We start from the raw sequence: 18997 nt of genomic DNA on the forward strand, positions 1-18997 counted from the left end.
TAACGTCATAAATAATGTGTGATTACAGGCAATAATGAACGAATAGAATATGAAATTTTCCATTGTTCACTGCATTATAAGAATGGACAAAGGCCTTTAATATTTAAAATTTGCGTTATATATTCCATTGATATTTTCAGATAGGTCAAAAGCTGTAATATATCAATGCTAATTTATTGCAAGTGATTGATTATAATACCATTTTAATAATAATAATTTGGTCCACATTCACACAAAGGCATATCATGCTCATTGTTTATATATCATAAATCCTATATTAACATAGTCTTAAAAATGTATCCTGTAAATCTTTATCTTTTCTCCTTTTGTGATCGTATCATGTCAGGTCCCCCTGACGTCCACTATCTATTGTGAGTAATTGAGTAGTCCACATGAAAACCACGTTATTTAAACAAAATAAGGTTTTTAGAAAATGGCTCCAATCGGTATTAAAAATAATAACCCATGTTAATATGTTATAAATAAATATTAGTGATTTTTCAGTCTAATATAATATTTATTTAATATGACCCTGGGTACCTGGAAGCGGAAAGATGATATATATATATATATATATATATATATATATATATATATATATATATATATATATATATATATATATATATATATATATGTATATATACAGATCTTCGAAGAATTTGAGTAGTGTGGTTGTTTATCATTCAATTTCGAAACATTGTTCTTGAATCACTAGAATTAGATACATCTATTGGTGAGATGAAATGAAGCTTTTCATTGAGCAGAAACTTTAATTTGTATGTGAGGTCCGGATCCTGGATTATAATAACATATATGAGAAACGCAAAAATATCATTTTCATTTTTATTATTTTAGCTTATAACAAATTGATACGAAACATTGCCTTAATGATCAAAACATTATGTTAAGTTATGTAAAGCATCCGAAAATTTTGATGATGTAATTTTTTTAGCAACCTTGTCGACGAAATGCGTGAAACGCATTATAATTGTGATTAGACCAGATATGGATCAGGCACACTTGCTGAATTATTAATAAGTATATTTCTCTGGCAGGATGTTGCCTTGTTTGATGTTCACGATATTCCGTCTGCGATAATGTCCACTGGGCTCTCCGTACTGTACAATGACGTCTTAAATTTTATTATACTAGCAAAGCACTTTATTATTTGTGTATATTAATATGTAGTATGTGATTCGCGCATACGTCAATAACGTATGGGTTTTTCAAAAAAACGTTTCAGGATAAATAAATATGTAATAACATATTCTTCTTCTTCTAAATCTTGTGATTGGACCCAATCTGATATGCAGTGCCCTCTGCACCCAATGATGCATAGGGAACTGCATATCATGCATATATGCATGGAACAGATGGTCGGAATGTTTGTTTGATACCTGATTATATGAAGTCAAGATTCTACGGGTTGTATGAAATATACATAAATATCAAAGTAAAGATAAATAGTATTTATTTTTACCTGTTGGGAATCGAACCCGGGACAACAGATTGGTCAACAAATGTCATTATCGCTACAGTACGGAGGCGCATAAGTGATATAATAGATGGGGCTAACGTTTTTACATTTTTTAGTAGCACTTTATTTGATTCGTTGCATAAGAACAAATCGTGACGTCATCGGGGATGACGTCAGTATTTGCTTTAAAAAACGAGTTCTTTGGTGCGATAGTTTTAAAGCAATTAATAATTTTCCTTTTTTTATACTAAGTGACTAGCGTTCGATGCTTTCAATGTCCTTTAATTATATTAAATTTTCCAGTTACTTTACGATTTTACTGTTCGACATAAAATAAGTTAGAATGAAGTGTTTAAAGTAAGTTTAAAACATGAAATAAGTTTAAAACATGAAATAAATGCTTTTGAAGTTAACATGTATGCATTTTGTTACAGATATCTTCACAAGAGTATACGCTAAGAGCTTCGAGTTTGACAATGTGGTCAGGTTATGGGTTGGACCTCGGCTGATGGTGTTCCTGTTCCACCCTGATGATGTGGAGGTTATCCTCAGCAGTCAAGTCTACATCGACAAGTCCAAAGAATACAGGTTCTTCGAACCCTGGCTGGGGAATGGCCTTCTCATCAGCACAGGTAAATTTATAAATTATACTATAGTTTCTTGAATGTTTTCCGCTGATACTTTGTGGCACATTTTATAAACTTTATAAAATGAAATAACTTTGTAATAACCACTTTTTTAGTATTACAATTTAACCTACCGGTTTCAACAAGGACCTTGTCATCATCAAGGTTTATATTAATTCAAAAACATTAAAAACATTATAATACTCTCACCAAAAAACTTCCACACGCTCCGTAAAAATCTTAAAAGTTATTTTTATTATTCATTGCATAGCAACCCCATATAACAACTAATGGAATCACCCAAAAAAACAATAAAAAGCTGTGCACGCATACGTAAAGTGGAGAACACACACAAAAACCTATTATTATTACTAAACAGATATTGGAAAAATATAAAAAATTGTTTTTTGAAATTTTTTAGGGAAGTTTTTTGGTAAGAGTATTAAAATGTTTTTAATGTTTTTGAATTAATATAAACCCTGATGATGACAAGATTCTTGTTGAAACCAGTACGTTAAATTGTATTAATAAAAAAGTGGTCATAACAAAGTTATTTTATTATATAAAGTTTATACTATAGTTATTTTTTTACTCTACTATTTTTTCCTTTTTTTACAAATTTTGGTTTATCCTCTTTTGGGAAATATTTTGCATTTTTGACATCTCAAAACAGATGAAGAATAATATGGAAATCTAAGTATTTACAGAATTTGCGATCTGTCATGATCTAGCCAGATGCCCTCATGAAAATATATGTTAGATTCTTCCCGAATTATTTTACAATCTACGAGATGCCTGAAAACACGATTTAAAATTTTTTGGAAACTTATGATTTGAGTGATTATTTTATTCCTAATATTTTTAACATGTTCAAATTTTTATACACAAATTTATGTTTTTCCACTTGGGAGTCATTTTATATTGACATCTCAACATAGATGAAGAAGAATTTGGAACTCTGGAGGTCTCTGTAAACAAGGATTTGGATCCACTAAAAATTAATTAAAATACAAATGGTTTTTACTAAGACATCTATAATATAAATCTTAATATATTGTTCTTACGGTGATTATCCAGTGTTTGCTTGAAATATTTCGGAGATATCCCTGTATTGAATATAAGCCGAAATTTGTATAAAGCGATATTTTATATCTCTTACTTAAAAACAAAAGAATGTCTTATTTTTTAGAGAAAAAAACCTTTGTAATAAACTCCCTGCTCTAAGTCACTGCGAAAAATGAAAACATCTGTATTCCAATCGCAACGAAATATCAAAAATTGTTGTTAGTTATTGTTAATTAACTAAATGTAATATAATTTGATTGGTGTCTCAACTTGATATAAAACATTGTTTTTCCCTTTTTTATGAAAGAAGTTTTCATGTTGAGACACATTTAAAATTATATCAGTAGAGTGAATAATCCAGTATCCGATATAATAAACAACATTAATATATTTTCACAATTTGATCGATTTATTATATAAAACTTGTTTTCAATAACAGGTAATTCAAATCTTCCTGGTAATACGTATGTACAGGCATACTCGAATACACAAAGTTGGTTTATTCACCAATCATACTTGGTAACACATTCAAAACAACTTTACTCGTCAATTAAATGACTTTTTCAGTAACTTTTATCCTCAATCTTTTAGATAATGTTTTTTATTTTGCCAACACGAGCCAATATAAAATACCTGGTATACCCATAAAACAAATGTATGCCATTTACTCGCAATTCACAGAACATGCATTTCTTTATATTGCCTTTCGTGAAATGTTTTCCTTTTATAATTTTACGATACTGAACTTCTAAGAATTATTTGCAATACTTGTACAATCTAAACAGTGTACAGTAAAATTCTGTTTCAAAATCTGTTTTGAATTTCCATTTATCTTATTACTTTCAATCACATAAGATTTAAATTTCATTTGCCACATTATTTCACTTTAAACTAATTTATTTTTCAAAAAGCAAATTTTAAAGTTAATTGCTTTTACACATGCAAGATACAAAAAAAACATTTGACAAAGAAGTTGTTTTAAACTGTAAACAAAAATTAAAATTAAAATTAAATAGTTTACATATAGTTTTGAAACTTAAGCCACACACAAAGAAAATTGTTTGAAAAAGCTAATTTTTATCGTACATATAAAAAAGGATTACAACGTTAAATATATTTGGGTATATTCTCTTGCTCTTTACGAATAATTTGTTAGCAAAATAAATAAATACTGAACTTTTGCATTTATTTAATAAAAAATATTTATTTATATCGTTTTAAAATTTTAGGTGATTTCTTTGAATAGTTATATAATTTTCTTACGTGCATTTAACTCGACACCTATACAAGGAAAATTATGAATATATTACAAATGAAATTACATCGTATTCAAGGAAACCCTCAATAATAACACTCAACAAGATAGAAATACCAGTCTAATCACACTAAACAAGATAAAAATACCAGTTGCACATATTGTATATTGTAAGACTGTCATTATTTCATAATTTTCTGCTTCGGTGAAAATTAATTGACGAACGATACGATTTTCAGGTCAAAAATGGCGCTCCCATCGCAAGCTGATCGCTCCAACCTTCCACTTGAACGTCCTGAAGAGCTTCATCGACCTCTTCAACGCCAATTCCAAAGCTGTTGTTGACAAGCTGAAGAAGGAAGGTGAAAAGACCTTCGATTGCCATGACTATATGAGCGAATGCACTGTGGAAATTCTTTTGGGTGAGTAATTTAAGAAATAATTTTGACAATCGTTAAACAAGAAAAAACAATACACAACAAGAAAATGGGAAACATAAACGATGTTAAACAATGTCATTTATGTCCAGTTCCGTTAATTTCTTTACTGCGAATGCAAATCTGAGTGACAGAATTTAAAAAAAATCTGTACACACATAATTTTATTTGAAAAAAAAATGGAAATAAGATAAATAAAATTCTTGATAATTTGGTAGATTCTATCGATCTAACATTAAATATATTGGAGGTACGTAATATACATACATATGTTAGTGAAAAAGAGACAGAAAATTGTATATAATTTTAGGAAAAAATGGTAAATTAGGTCTTAAAATTAAGTTGATAGTTTGTTAAAATATAGAAAAACATCGTGTTTTCTGTATTCTTTAATATTGTACTAAAGACACATATTTGTTTAGAGCATTTTAATCTAAAGATCTATTAGTACCAGTTTAAAACGACACAAAGTATTCTTTAAAATACCTGTAATAATTTTAGAAAAACGTCACTTGCAAGTGTTTGCGCAATATTTAACCGTTGCGTTTATAATAAGGTCGATGCGATGATACTAATAACGCACTTGTTTATTGAATACAAATGACAATATTAACCAAATATATTTTCATGTAATAAAAATATGAACGATGAACCAAATAAAATATATTAATCGTTTAAATATTTCCTGTAATGATTTCAAAGTTCAAAGAAAAATAGTTTAATAACAATAAAATTTCTTTGCGCATTTAAAAATAGCTTTATTTTTAGATATTCAAATATGTTAGGAGTCCAATTGTTATTCATAGTTATGTCTTAATAATACTTTTATATACTTCTTCTTCTGTGTAAGTCATGTCAGGTCCCTCTGATGTCATATCGCTCACTCCTTTCAAGAACGTCATAAATCAAAAATCGTCAATTTTCAGTTATGCATGTTTTCAGAATGCCCAGAAAATGTACTATATCCCATAAAAAGAGCCATGTTTTTAACTTAATATTAATCCGCTACAGGGCAGAATGTGTTGTTTTTGTATTTTGAAGAAAGGGTATTGTTTGATTATTTTTTTAAATTTATTAAATATTTTTCAAATGGAGAATAAGCCTTCAGGTTTTACCTAAAAAGATCTGTTTCACAGTAAAAAGTTTAATAAGTGGCTTGATATTTATTTTTAATACGTTGTATAATATTTTTAAACTTAAAAAACGTTTTTGCGAAAGTTTTTTTATTTGTGACATTGTTGATAGGAGTGAGCGATATATCACTTGGGAGTTAATTTCCTTGTCTTGGACAGCTCTAAACAGCGCCTCGACGGTCCTGATCCCTGTTCAATCTCGTATACGAGGATTTCGGAGCCATGAGATTTGTCTTCTGCCAACACCTCGTCGAACATCTAATAGGAAAAAAACTTTTTTGAATTTATTTTGCAAATGGCGGGAATCGAACCCGCGACGCTAATTTTGCAGTTGACCGTCTACCCAACAACGCCAAGGCGCCTGTCCTCTAAGCACATGCCCCAGATAGGACACCTTCCGGACCTTGATATCAGTCAACAACTGTCTCCTTGCTCTTGCTCTTTGGAGCACATTTGCGCTGCTGACCATATCGGTCCATGGTCCACTTATATAATATATACTAGCGGTTCCCAACCTATGGTATGCGAGTGGATAGTTGGTGGTACGCGAAAAATAAAATATCAGTAATGGCGGACATAAAAAGTTTAAAAAAAAAACATACAGCAAAATTTCATTTAAACTTTTGGATTTTCCCATAATTTTTAATTTTAATCAATTTATTATCAGTTCACAATCCACGAAAATTTTTATCGTATAATATTTTATTTAATCAAATTCTTGGCTCCTGAATTTGATTATAATTTTACATTTACCGTGTTACATTAATTTTAGATGCATATATTTTCTACTAATATCGGTAATTTTTGGATAGTCACCTTATAAAATTAATAATGCAAATAGAATAATAAATTTCTCGAAATACAATCATTTTTACGAAGTTGTACGACTAAACGCGATGCACTATCAAGCGGTAAAGTGGTACGCATGCCAAAAGATGTTGGGAATCGCTGATATGTACAATAAAATACAATTTTCTTTAGTTAGAAAAAACTAACAGCGAGACACCACCACGAATGTATTAATCCTTGCTACCATTTATTTACATAACGTATATTACATGTACATCAAGTTCAATATTCATTACAGCAGGTTGATTATCTCATTTCCCATTCATGGGTCTCCCAGATCGCATAGCAACTACTAAGTACCATGCAATGATGCTGGCGGTACGACCATTAGGACAGACCGCAAGGTCGCGCTGAGCATTGCGGGCAAGATCAAGACTGAGATCCTAAAATGGCTTGACCATGAAATATTCAAGTGGTTGATCATATGTTATGACATACGATAATAATTGCGGAGTGTGAGTTGATGGAAATGTGTCAAATGGGAAGGAATGGGGGATTCATCGAACCCTATGTTTTTTTCATTCAAACCCTTATCCGCACCCCAATGGTGCATAGGGTACTGCATTATATAAACGCAGTGTCACGAAGTAAAGGTGATCAGCCCTCCGCTTCAGGTACCAGTCCAGGGTCATATTTAATAAATATTAGATATTATTAATTAAATAGACCCCACCAGGGAATCGAAACCGGGACCTCCAGAACAGTAGCCGAGCGTGCTGACCATTACACCACGGAGGCGTGCAAATGATTACAAGGCTTTATTATATTTTTATTTTCAACTACCTGGCTCAGGCTGTTTAAATGGTAAAGATAAAAAAACGTACATTGTTACTGCTACTAGCAAGATGACGTTTCACTGCAGTGGTAGGTTTAAAGGATGAAACACCACACTCTTCTGTCCTGACTAACACTGCTAGCTTCCTTCACATTCACATATGTCCTCCGATTACGTAAAGTTTTGACACCACCAGATTTTAGGTTTTGTTTGATGTGGTCGTGCCAAGTCTTTTTTGGTCGTTCTTGTTCTGTTCTCGCGTTCACATTTGTAAGATATTTTTTTAACCATCCTCACGTTATCCATACACGCTCCATGTGTCCAAACCACCTTTAGGATTTTTCTTAATCTTGTCAATCTTTTCTCTATTTCAGCTTTATTTTCATTTTTAACAAATACATTTTTCATTCTACCATACAATTTTTTTCCTCACATTCGTCTAAGAAAACGCATTTCAACGGCATTTCCTCTTCTTTCATCCTTCTTTTGCCAATTCCATGTATACATTTTTAACATTTTACTGTTAATTTCACAATACTTCTGGGTTTAGCAGCTATCAAGAGACACGCTTTTCGTCATGAGTGATGCTTAGTATTACGTGTGTTGCTGTTACTTTCAACAGATGGCGCTGCCATTTCGGTAAAACACTGGTATTAAAAAAAAACTGTCGTAATTATATAAAAACACGCGCGTAATAAATGCAGCATTATGCCAAAAATTCAAAGCAATCGGTAAATAACTTTGTGATGAAAGATTTTGAACAGACTTACATTAACATTTTTATTTTGATAGATTTTAAGAGGAAGACCTTAACCATATATTCTTTTTTAGCCCAATAAATGACCAAATGCCAACATTTTTTAAAACTGGCCCCGCTTATTCCCCTCCTTACAGATATCCATCTCATCCTGGCTAGCAGGAACCCAATTATCAACAAACTTTTAGTTATTTTTCTTTAAATTGAACGTAATTAATTTATAGTTTAATAATCATATTTTATAATAAAGTAATATTTTTTATAAACTAGACATTGCCAAAGCAATGTATTTGATATGCAACGCCATTCTATATTTAAAAAAAATCATGTGTAGATGTTGCCAACGAAAAAACATTAATAGAAATTTCCAATTGAAGCATTAATGCAACATCCAAAATTTGATTAATTTCGTAATATGAGATTTTAATCAATAATTGTTACACAGTATGTAAGTGATCACTTAAACTAGCCAATAATAAGTCGTTAGCCCCGTAAATCCTAAGACTTCCCTATTTCTTGTTCATCTGTGTTGAGATATCATTAAATAATCTTGATGTACGTATTGTTTTTTTATGAGAAATGCTTTTGTACTTTTTTAATCTGTCTTGTTTTCTTGTATGTATCATATTTCATAATAAAGTAATTTACAACATTTTGAGTGTGTCCAAATACTTGTTCACAAAATCTGGATTATCTCCAATAACAGGAGTTATTTTCCTATGACGGTCGTCAGCCCCGTAAATGCCCAGACTTCCATATTCTTCTTCATCTTTGATGAGATGTCAAAAAAAAAATAATAATAATATAAAGTAATTTTATTTAATTGACTTGACATTGGCAAAAGCAATATATTTTATATGCAACGCCATTATATGTATATTAAAAAAGCCTAATCATAATTGATAGATTTTGACAAAAACCCACTTTTTTCGTGACGATCACTATGACTGAAAACAAATAGTAATTAAAAGGTTCCTTATTGCGTGGCATTCGAGTATTATTTCAATATTGGTTTTAGTTTCAAAACACGTTAAATATTTAAAAACAATTTTAATCATCGTGACGTAAGGATGTGAAGAGTGCCTTGTTGTACTTTGGAAGCTTATTTAATTAAGATTAAACAAAAAATATGTTAAAAATGCCCAAAATTTCTCGGTATCAAAATGCAAGTATCCTATTTGTTATGGGAAAAAATATATGGGAATATGATGCTTGATGTATTATATTATTTATATCAAATTTCCACATATTATTTTGCCTTTTTTTCTTTCCCAATACATTGCGTTAAACAGAATAGAACATTTGAGTGTGTCCAAATATTTGTCCACAAATCTGAATTATTTCCACCTAGGAGTTATATTTTACATTTTTACATCTTAACATAGATGAAGAAGAATATTGAAGTCTGGGCATTTACATGGATCACGACCGTCATAGGCTTGGTTAAGTGATCACTTAACACACTAGTATTGCACTTATTCTACCCATGACCACTACACTACTCGAATTTTTGTGAACTCACAAGTACTGTGTCATGAATTAAATCAATACAAGTATCAAAAATTTGAGTAGTGTGGTTGTCAATGACGGGAAGAATTGGTGAATGTTACACGTGTGCAAAGTAATCACTTAACTAAGCCTATGACAGTCGTAATTCCCACACTTCCATATTCTTCTTCATCCATCTTGAGATGTCAATAATATAAACATATTTTTTATGATTGCATTTTTTGGATGTTTATATTTCTTTCGCTCTCTATTTCTCACATTAAATCTCTAATTTTCTTTTTTTTATGCAGTTTCACTTCTATCACGTGTGCCATTTAAAAAATAAATACACATAAATTTTTGTTATGTACAGATTTTCTATTCTTTTTATCGACTTTTAAAAGCTCAAGGGACCATATCTGGATTATACGAGTGTGTATAATATGTCAACATTTATTACTGATCTCAATATACTAAATTTGATTTTCCGATATTGTTATACAAGTGTAGTTCATAGAAAAAACAACGCTTTTCATTATATTATAGCGACAATACTCCGGCACACGGCGCTGGTATGCCGACAGTATAATCCACTGAATATAAATTCATTCATCTGAATGGCCACAGGGATACCAGAAATAATCATATCTTATAAAAAATAGAGATATGTTAGCAATTTACAATCATAACATAGATGTCTATCTGTATAAAACCTTAAAGTTTTTAATAGAATATGTGAAGAGTTTTGTCAAATGAAATATGAATTATGTGGTTGTCAATCATGGAAACAACGGTGAATATTTCATTGAAAATAAAGTGATCACTTAAACTAGCTAATGGCACGTTGTAAGTCTTGTAAATACCAAGAATTATGTTTTTTTCTTTAATAAAAACCTTAATAAACAACAACAAAGTGGGGTAAAATACAGCATAGAAAATACAACTCATAGAAAATCTTAGGTCAAGCCAATGACATAATGTTTCATTTCAAGAACGAAACTTTAATTAATAATAATAATCATAATGATAACAATTTTATTCCGGCTTGTAAGGGGGGGGGTGCAATACTTAGTTATTAGACATATTTTTTACAACTTCAAAGTATTAGTTAAAAGAAGAAAAAAAAATATCAAAGAAATATAAAAACATTAAAAAAACATACATAATAAAACAACGTAATTCTTGAGATGTGATGCAAGAAGATCAGCTAGCTGGTAGTTGCAATATTTTTCTCCACGGCAATATGTCCAGCCTCCATCAGCAAATAGTTGCATTGGAAAAATAAACTAAAACATTATTCAAAGAGTAAATAAATAAGGTTTTTTAATGAAGAAAGTTTGTTGTCATCCTGTAGTTCATGAATTTAAATTTACTTTCACAGTTAGAAGTACTTACTACAGTTTCCATTGCTGATAGCAATTTTATTCATCGAAATAGCAATTGACCCAAAATTGTACTCCGGGTCAATACCTAATGCTTCAAGTAAAAACAAGAAGAAAAATAATAAGAACATTGAGGATTTTTTGAAATGTATAATGTCGGTCAACAATTAATTCTGAGTCATTTTATAATTCAGGGTTGAAGGGTGAGGAGATGTAGATAGTAAATAATCCAAAATTGATCTTCAAAATTTGAAATTATAATAATATACTCGTATATCGCACACTTAAAACCGAACTGATTTTATCTAAAAAAAAAAGTTACATATACGCAAAGCATCCTGTAACGCCTTCTGTGTCTAGAATGGAAGAAAAATGCATTTTCATTTTCTTTTGACAATATTTATTTTGATATTTACAAGCTGTGCCTGGCCACGCGTTGCTGTGCTTGACCAAGTCAAGTTAAATGAAAAAGATAGAAAAAAGTGTGCAATGAATTCTAATATGTTCAATTTCACAATGCTTGCGAATATCAAATTTTAGTATTTATCAAGAAGCACGCTGTCCATTATAAGTTCTATTTAATATTGGTTTGTTGCTGTGACGTTTAACAGATGGCGCTACCATTGCGGTCCATGAACGATGTTTTTACCAGGGACATAAAAATACCAGCGTATTCTATGGCAAAATTTTATCAAATTTTCAAATCGTTGAATATCTTTAGGATATTTTGGAACTTTGAACAAACGAATATTTATGATTTTATTTATATAGGTACGTAGAAGCCGTTACAAGATGCCTTTATTAGGTCAGTTAACCATTAAACGTGCGATATCTACAACAACATGATAGTCCAATAGAAAGCAGAACATTAATTGATCGCAGTAGCTTTATTTTGGACACAGTAGCAAATCAGCGGTGTAATCGACCATACCTTGGTCATTTATATTATGATTAGAACAATCATTTTATAAAAAGTTAAAAAAGAAAACTATTTTTCCTTAAGAATCCCTCATAAAATATTTTATGATAACTTAAATATCAATTAAAATATTCCTAAAACTTCATTTTCTTGGTCATATCCCTGACTGAAGATCTTGATCTCTAAGTAGCATAAGGTCTGCCATCTCTCACCATCCTATCTAGTCCTAAACCATATGGATAGTGAAAACGAGGTTTCAGTTCGCTTTATCTATGGTCGCTCCTGCACCTTACCAATCTTCTTCTGTTCACTTTTTGTCAATGAAAGAAATGTTTAAGACTCCGATATTAAACTCTATCAAAACGGACGCATTGGTTCTCTTTCCGTCCACGAGATTTGCGATCATTTTTGCATCAGTTTTTCGTTGGCTCAAAGGATCCACAATTCTTCTTGATGATAAAATATAAATAAAATAGATGGTTTTTAATTAGTTTAATGATTCATATCCACTTTTCGCATAAATTATCCTAACCTAGACCTAACCAAATGAACCTAACCACATTTCGCAGAGACTGCCATGGGAGTCAGCAAGTCTACCCAGGACAAGAGTGGATTCGAGTACGCCATGGCCGTGATGAAGATGTGCGACATCCTCCATCTGCGTCACACCAAGGTCTGGCTAAGACCTGACTTCATCTTCAACTTCACCAAGCACGCCAGCACACAGGTCAAACTTCTGGACGTCATCCACGGACTAACAAAGAAGGTGAGACAGTAAAAAAAATGCATTTCATACTCAAATTGATGAAAACTATTTTTAATTTTAATGATATCTTTTCTACACTATTTTTTTCTTTATCTGACCTTTATGACAACATAATGGTGCATAGAGTTCTATACTGAATTAATGCAGCATTGGCATTATCGATTATTACATAATTTGGCGTGATCGAGAATTTCAAATACTTGAAAATGGTTAGGTCAGAAGTCGGAATAATCGTCGGTTATGTATGAGGAGATGCATGCATGTAAAAGAGACGAAGATTGTTTGCAAATATAGATGTTTCTACCTACCCCTGCGTGGAAGCGGTGTGACGGTTAGTTATTTTTTTTGTTTTTAGATTATTACATTAGACAAGAGCAGTAAACACAAGTCCAAGAAATTGAAGGAATTGTTACAATGAACATACCATAAATATTTAATTTGATCCTTCCGGGAATTGAATCTGAATCCTCATGCGCGGTAGTCAAATGAGCTATTCATTGTACTACTTAGACAGATAATTTGTTTTTATCTCTTCGGAGTGAAATACTAGCTCTTTGATTATATTGATCATCTAGCAGTCCAGAGATGAGATCACAATGATGATCCTTTTGCTTCAAATACCAATTTTTGGTAACTTGAAAGTCATTCACACTCTCAAATGATTGAATTGTAAGAATATGTTTTGATACCAAAATTTAAATAAAAACTAAATTGGACTGTAAATCGTAATCGTAAAGTAGGTACTTAGTTTTTAAAAAATAATCCGATAAATATTTAAATTTAGCTTATTTACATTCACATGGTTCGATCCCATTGTGGATGGTTTAAAATGAAATCGAGCATTCCATTAAAAAAATGTACGAAAATGTGTTGTTTAAAAAACATTTACAACCCAAACAGTACAAAATATATTAAATTGTATTATTATTGGTAGAGGAAAAAACCGATCCAAACTTTTGCTAAATAAATTGAGTAAACTTTGCAAAACAACCAATGGTTTTCCCTATAAAGCGTTTTAAACTCATCAATCACGATTCAAAGTTACATCAAATGGATACAAAGTTGTCCACGAAATTTGGTACATACCCGTGCATACATAGAACAGAAGGTAATTTTATACGCTTGAACGTGTAAGAACTCCTCAAGCGTATTTCCATTCAACGAAAATCCTTTCAAACAAAGTTGATAAGATGCCAAACTGTTTTTAAAGTTTATTTATGGTTAATAGAATTCTTTTTTATTCCGTCAAACTATCCCCTCAAACGGTAGAAATGGAATCACTTTTCTGCCCTTTTTTTAGTAAAGAACTAGCACTCAACTTTTTCGATACTGAATATCAAAATGTATTTTGTGAGATTGGCTGGAAAAGATTTATGATATACGCCAATATTTTTAATATATTCAAGCCTCGTAGAACAACAATTGGTAAACTTTTCACGTTTTTCCTAGAATAGCTGAACCTTGAAAAACCATAGCTAACTTTACGCACCTCTAATCGGTCACATTGAGGAAATATCTTACCGTCATCGAAATAATTACAAATTGTAATCCGCAGTGTAATGCTCAGCCCGCTCGGCTACCGTTCTGGAGGTCCCGAGTTCGATTCCCAAGGGGGGGGGGGGGTTTAATCAATATAAATGTTATTTTCACTCCAATATTTATTCAATATTACCTAGGAATGGTACCTGAAGTGTAGGGCTGATTACATTTCCTTCATGTGTTAACGATCAAGATAACACTGCGTTTATATGATGCAATACCCTTAGCACCATTGAGGTACGCATAAGGGTTTGAAGAAGGATCGTGGTTGCAGAGGCTATATATTTAGCAGTATTATATCAATGGCAATCAATTTTACAAATAACAAAAATTTATCTTTAGATTTTAGAAAAAAATATGTACTATATATATATATATGAAATATAGTAGTTGACAGATGAGACAACTGTATTGATTATTTTTGACCCTTTCAGTGCATATTATATGCACTCTAATACCGCATCGTATTCTCGGTGTGAGTTATTGGAAAGAAAAAGTGATCAATCCTACTTAATTATAGGAGTGATGTGTATTTTACGGGTTACAGATATTTATTATAGTAAAATCGGAACAAAGCGGAGAAGGATAGTAGGTGATAAAATGAGATTACTTGAAATGGGTGCGATACTCGAGGTTCCATAGCTATACTGGGACAAGCATGTCTAGGTTATACACTGCTCATTAGCAGTATGAGCCCCTTGAGCTAATATTACTTCCTTATTACTGAAAATAAGTTTTATTTCTTTGTCATTTATACTTCGGTAGATTTCTTTGTCTGAAACATAATCCATTACATTTTCCGTTTTTATTACATTTTACGTCACGTGGTTTCATGTTAACTTTTTTTAGCAGGTATATTTTTGACATCGTATATATTATTTTGCTTATCCTCTAAAAACTGAACTTTATCCATATCATTGTTTTATAGGTTATCAAGAGGAAGAAGGAAGAATTCTCCAAGGGCCAACAATTCTCGTCAACCGCCATTATTGCCGAAAATCTGAAAAAAGAGGAAGCTGAATTGACTCGTCTGAAGGCAAAAGAATCGAAGGATTCAAAGGACAAGAATGCTGTAGAAGGACTTTCATATGGCCAGTCAGCTGGACTGAAAGACGACTTAGATGTAGAAGACAATGATATTGGAGAGAAGAAAAGGTTGGCCTTCTTGGACCTTTTGCTGGAAAGCTCACAAAACGGCGTGGTCATTACTGACACTGAGATCAAGGAACAAGTGGACACGATAATGTTTGAGGTAAGTTGAGAAAAGCGTAAATTTTCTTAACCATCTAAATATATAATTAAAATGTGTGGTACTATAGTTTCTTTGTTATTATAGGGTCACGATACAACTGCTGCTGGAAGCAGTTTCTTCCTCTCTCTGATGGGCATCCACCAGGACATCCAAACCAAAGTAGTCGAAGAGCTGGACACCATCTTCGGAGACTCAGACAGACCGGCTACATTCCAAGATACCCTCGAAATGAAGTATCTGGAAAGGTGTTTGATGGAAACTCTGCGTATGTACCCTCCAGTGCCAATCATCGCGAGGCAGATCAATGAAGATGTGAAACTGAGTAAGATATAACATCAGTATTTTTTTACTACTGCTACGACTATATTATACCGTTAATCTGCAAGGGTAGGTTTATAAGACGGAACGCCATGTTCTTCAGCCCTGACATACACTCCTAGATTCTTTCATATATGCATCATATATCTAGGCATATTTTTAACACCACCAGATTTTAGGTTCTGATTGATCTGATCGTGCTAAAAAATTTTGGGCGTCCTCGTTTTTTTTCCCGTTAACATTCGCCAAATATATTTTCTTGGTCATTCTCTTGTTACTATCGCAATGGATTTGATATTCACTCTACAGCATCAATTCCTTATGTAGTATCTTAGGATAATAAAACACACAAAAACGTATACCCAAGAGATGTTGAACTCAAACCATGAAAATACCATCTGGACTCATTAGAATATGTTTATTGCAGAATCTAGCAATCTTACGGTTCCTGCTGGAGCTACCGTTGTGATCGGGACTTTCAAGGTTCACCGCAGAGATGACATCTACCCCAACCCTGAGCACTTCAACCCTGACAACTTCCTTCCGGAGAAGTGTGCCAACAGGCACTATTATGCTTTCGTTCCATTTTCTGCTGGACCCAGGAGCTGTGTCGGTTAGTATTACGCTGTCAATCTCTTCAGTTTCTAACGATTCTTTATTTATTTATAAAACGATACTTAACTAACGATATATGAAACTTATGGCATTATTTATTCAATCTGTCCATGCCTCAATTATAAGGAACTCAAATTGAGACTTAAATTTGCAAATCAACTTATTTACTTCATCAAACCACTTATTTAAAATTCATGACGAAGGCGAATGCATGAATATTAATTTAAAGACTGTAAAATGTTTTTTTTTTAATGTTTGTTCCTTTAAATTATACACCACAAATTTTAAACATGTTCTTAAGCGGTGCTTTGTATTTAAATACTATTTTGCCAGTTTGAGATTTAATTTTTTGATTTTTCTTGCAACATGAACTTTTTCTTCAAGTTGTAAATATAATTTTCAATTTGATGCTGATTCTTCCTTCCTTTCTTTATAAACTGCACTGTATTTAATCACGCTGAAATTTGGATATTTCCTCCAAAATAACAGCCAATGAATCAAATAAGTAAAATACGTTATGAAATACGAGCTACAATTGAAAAGTAGCTGAAACAATACAATATAAAGTATGATATCCACTCATATGAAATTTTGTGATGATTCCTAATAAAATACTCTCATTCGATGTATATTACGTGGTTAATTTCTATTTCTTTATTTAATAGTACATTTATCATATTAATTTGAACAAATGTTTATGTTTTCAAATCAGAATTCTGTAAAAATTTAACATATTTAATACTTTTTCGGCCACCGTTTACTGCAAATGAGGTCAAAATGTAGTCTGCTATGTTTTTAATGAGGTAATGAGTAGACAGCGACCACGATACTAATAAATATCTCTAATAAGTGTACTTGGAATCCAGTATAAAGTCAAGTCAATTAAGTACCTAGAAATAGGTTTTCACAAGCATCTCTACTCTCTAAAATTTCAACATAAATTATTCTAGATTTGAAACCCTTTTAAAACAATCTAATGTCATTTTTCTGTCGTACATAGCTGTGACATAAGCATCTGTAATGTTTTACAAACGCCATGTTTTTTTAAGGTCGCAAATACGCCATGCTTAAGTTGAAGATCATCCTGTCGACGATTCTACGAAACTTCCGCGTCTTCTCCGACATCAGTGAAGAGGAATTCAAACTACAAGGAGACATCATCCTGAAGAGAGAGGAGGGCTTCAGGGTCCGCCTTCAGGCTCGCAAAAGAACCACAGTTATCGCATAAGTCAACCGCGAATCGCAAACATTAATTTGAATCATTTCAGCCAATGTAAAGTGGAACCACCCAATTTTAAGGTATTTACGCAATGTTTTGTGGGTGCAAAATTGTAAAATATATTTTTATATATAAATCATTTATCCTAATTAGATTAGTGTAAGATTTTTTTGAATATCTTGGAATAGTATATAACCTCGCACAGTCTTAAATATAAATTTATAGAAGCAATTTTACGATAAATTAAAAGGAAATCATTCATATATAAAATACTTTATGGGACTTGGAACACTATTATATGTATGTAATATGAACTGATTTTTACTTTTTTCAATCGTCTTAAGTTGTTTTGTGTTATTATAAAATGGTGTGTTTTAAATATAATACATGTATTTAAACCAATTTTTATTTAATTTTTGCACATAACATTGTATTTTATTCTACTTTAGCACCTAATTCATGTACATCCATGTGATTTATTTGTAATAATTTTATACATTTTGTAAAAAATAATAAGGATGATGGTTGAAATGTAATTATTTTCACTAAACAATAAATGTGAGTTGTTTAAAAACGTATGTTGTTTTTATTTACTTTTTTATATTTTGACATTCCTCATAAAACTATGTTTATTAGAAGAATTATATAAACATGAGATAACGATCCGTAAAAATTAATACTTGTCTCCATTCTAAAAAACTGCTCATAAAAACAATCCACGGTAGAATACGATAAAATGTTCAAATAAGCATAAATGATTTTGGATGATTTTTTAATCTTAAACGTATCACTGAAATATCAATCCTTTTTTACTCGCACCACATATGACTGCGAGCCATTTTAAATTTCAAGTTTAGAATTTTTAATCAGTTAAAAGATAGCAAGTTCAATGGAGCGCAACACAATACCATTTAAAAAAAATATCGTGTTGGTATATGTCCGCGATACTACTTTAAATTTGTGGATGAACAATTTATGTAAATTGAAGGATTGGGCAGGAAAACTAAAAATCGATTAAAAAATCAAAAATAAATCAGTCGAATGATTTTGAGTAAAATTGAATAACGCCATTTGAGGGATGCATCTTCTATGATTCCTTTTTTTTCAGTAAGTTTAAATTTA

At 31.5% G+C, this 18997-nt stretch overlaps 1 protein-coding gene across 2 annotated transcripts in view; it reads left to right on the forward strand.

The window, feature by feature from the left end:
• Positions 1 to 18449, forward strand: part of Cyp4g15 (Cytochrome P450 4g15) — a 31245-nt gene extending 12796 nt beyond the window's left edge. For both annotated transcript variants that reach the window (XM_088261778.1, XM_088261779.1), the window contains 7 exons: positions 1915 to 2112; positions 4666 to 4848; positions 12736 to 12932; positions 15400 to 15723; positions 15808 to 16045; positions 16469 to 16654; positions 17706 to 18449. In XM_088261778.1, the coding sequence (XP_088117904.1) occupies positions 1915 to 2112; positions 4666 to 4848; positions 12736 to 12932; positions 15400 to 15723; positions 15808 to 16045; positions 16469 to 16654; positions 17706 to 17884 (1505 nt within the window). In that variant the 3' untranslated portion in view covers positions 17885 to 18449. The remainder of the gene's footprint in view (positions 1 to 1914; positions 2113 to 4665; positions 4849 to 12735; positions 12933 to 15399; positions 15724 to 15807; positions 16046 to 16468; positions 16655 to 17705) is intronic.
• The last annotated feature ends 548 nt before the right edge of the window (positions 18450 to 18997 follow it).

This window comes from Brachycentrus maculatus, unplaced genomic scaffold (genome assembly GCF_059751285.1).
Source record: "Brachycentrus maculatus isolate JH-2025_06_01 unplaced genomic scaffold, ASM5975128v1 h1tg000166l, whole genome shotgun sequence".
In the NCBI taxonomy this organism is placed as follows: Eukaryota; Metazoa; Arthropoda; class Insecta; order Trichoptera; family Brachycentridae; genus Brachycentrus; species Brachycentrus maculatus.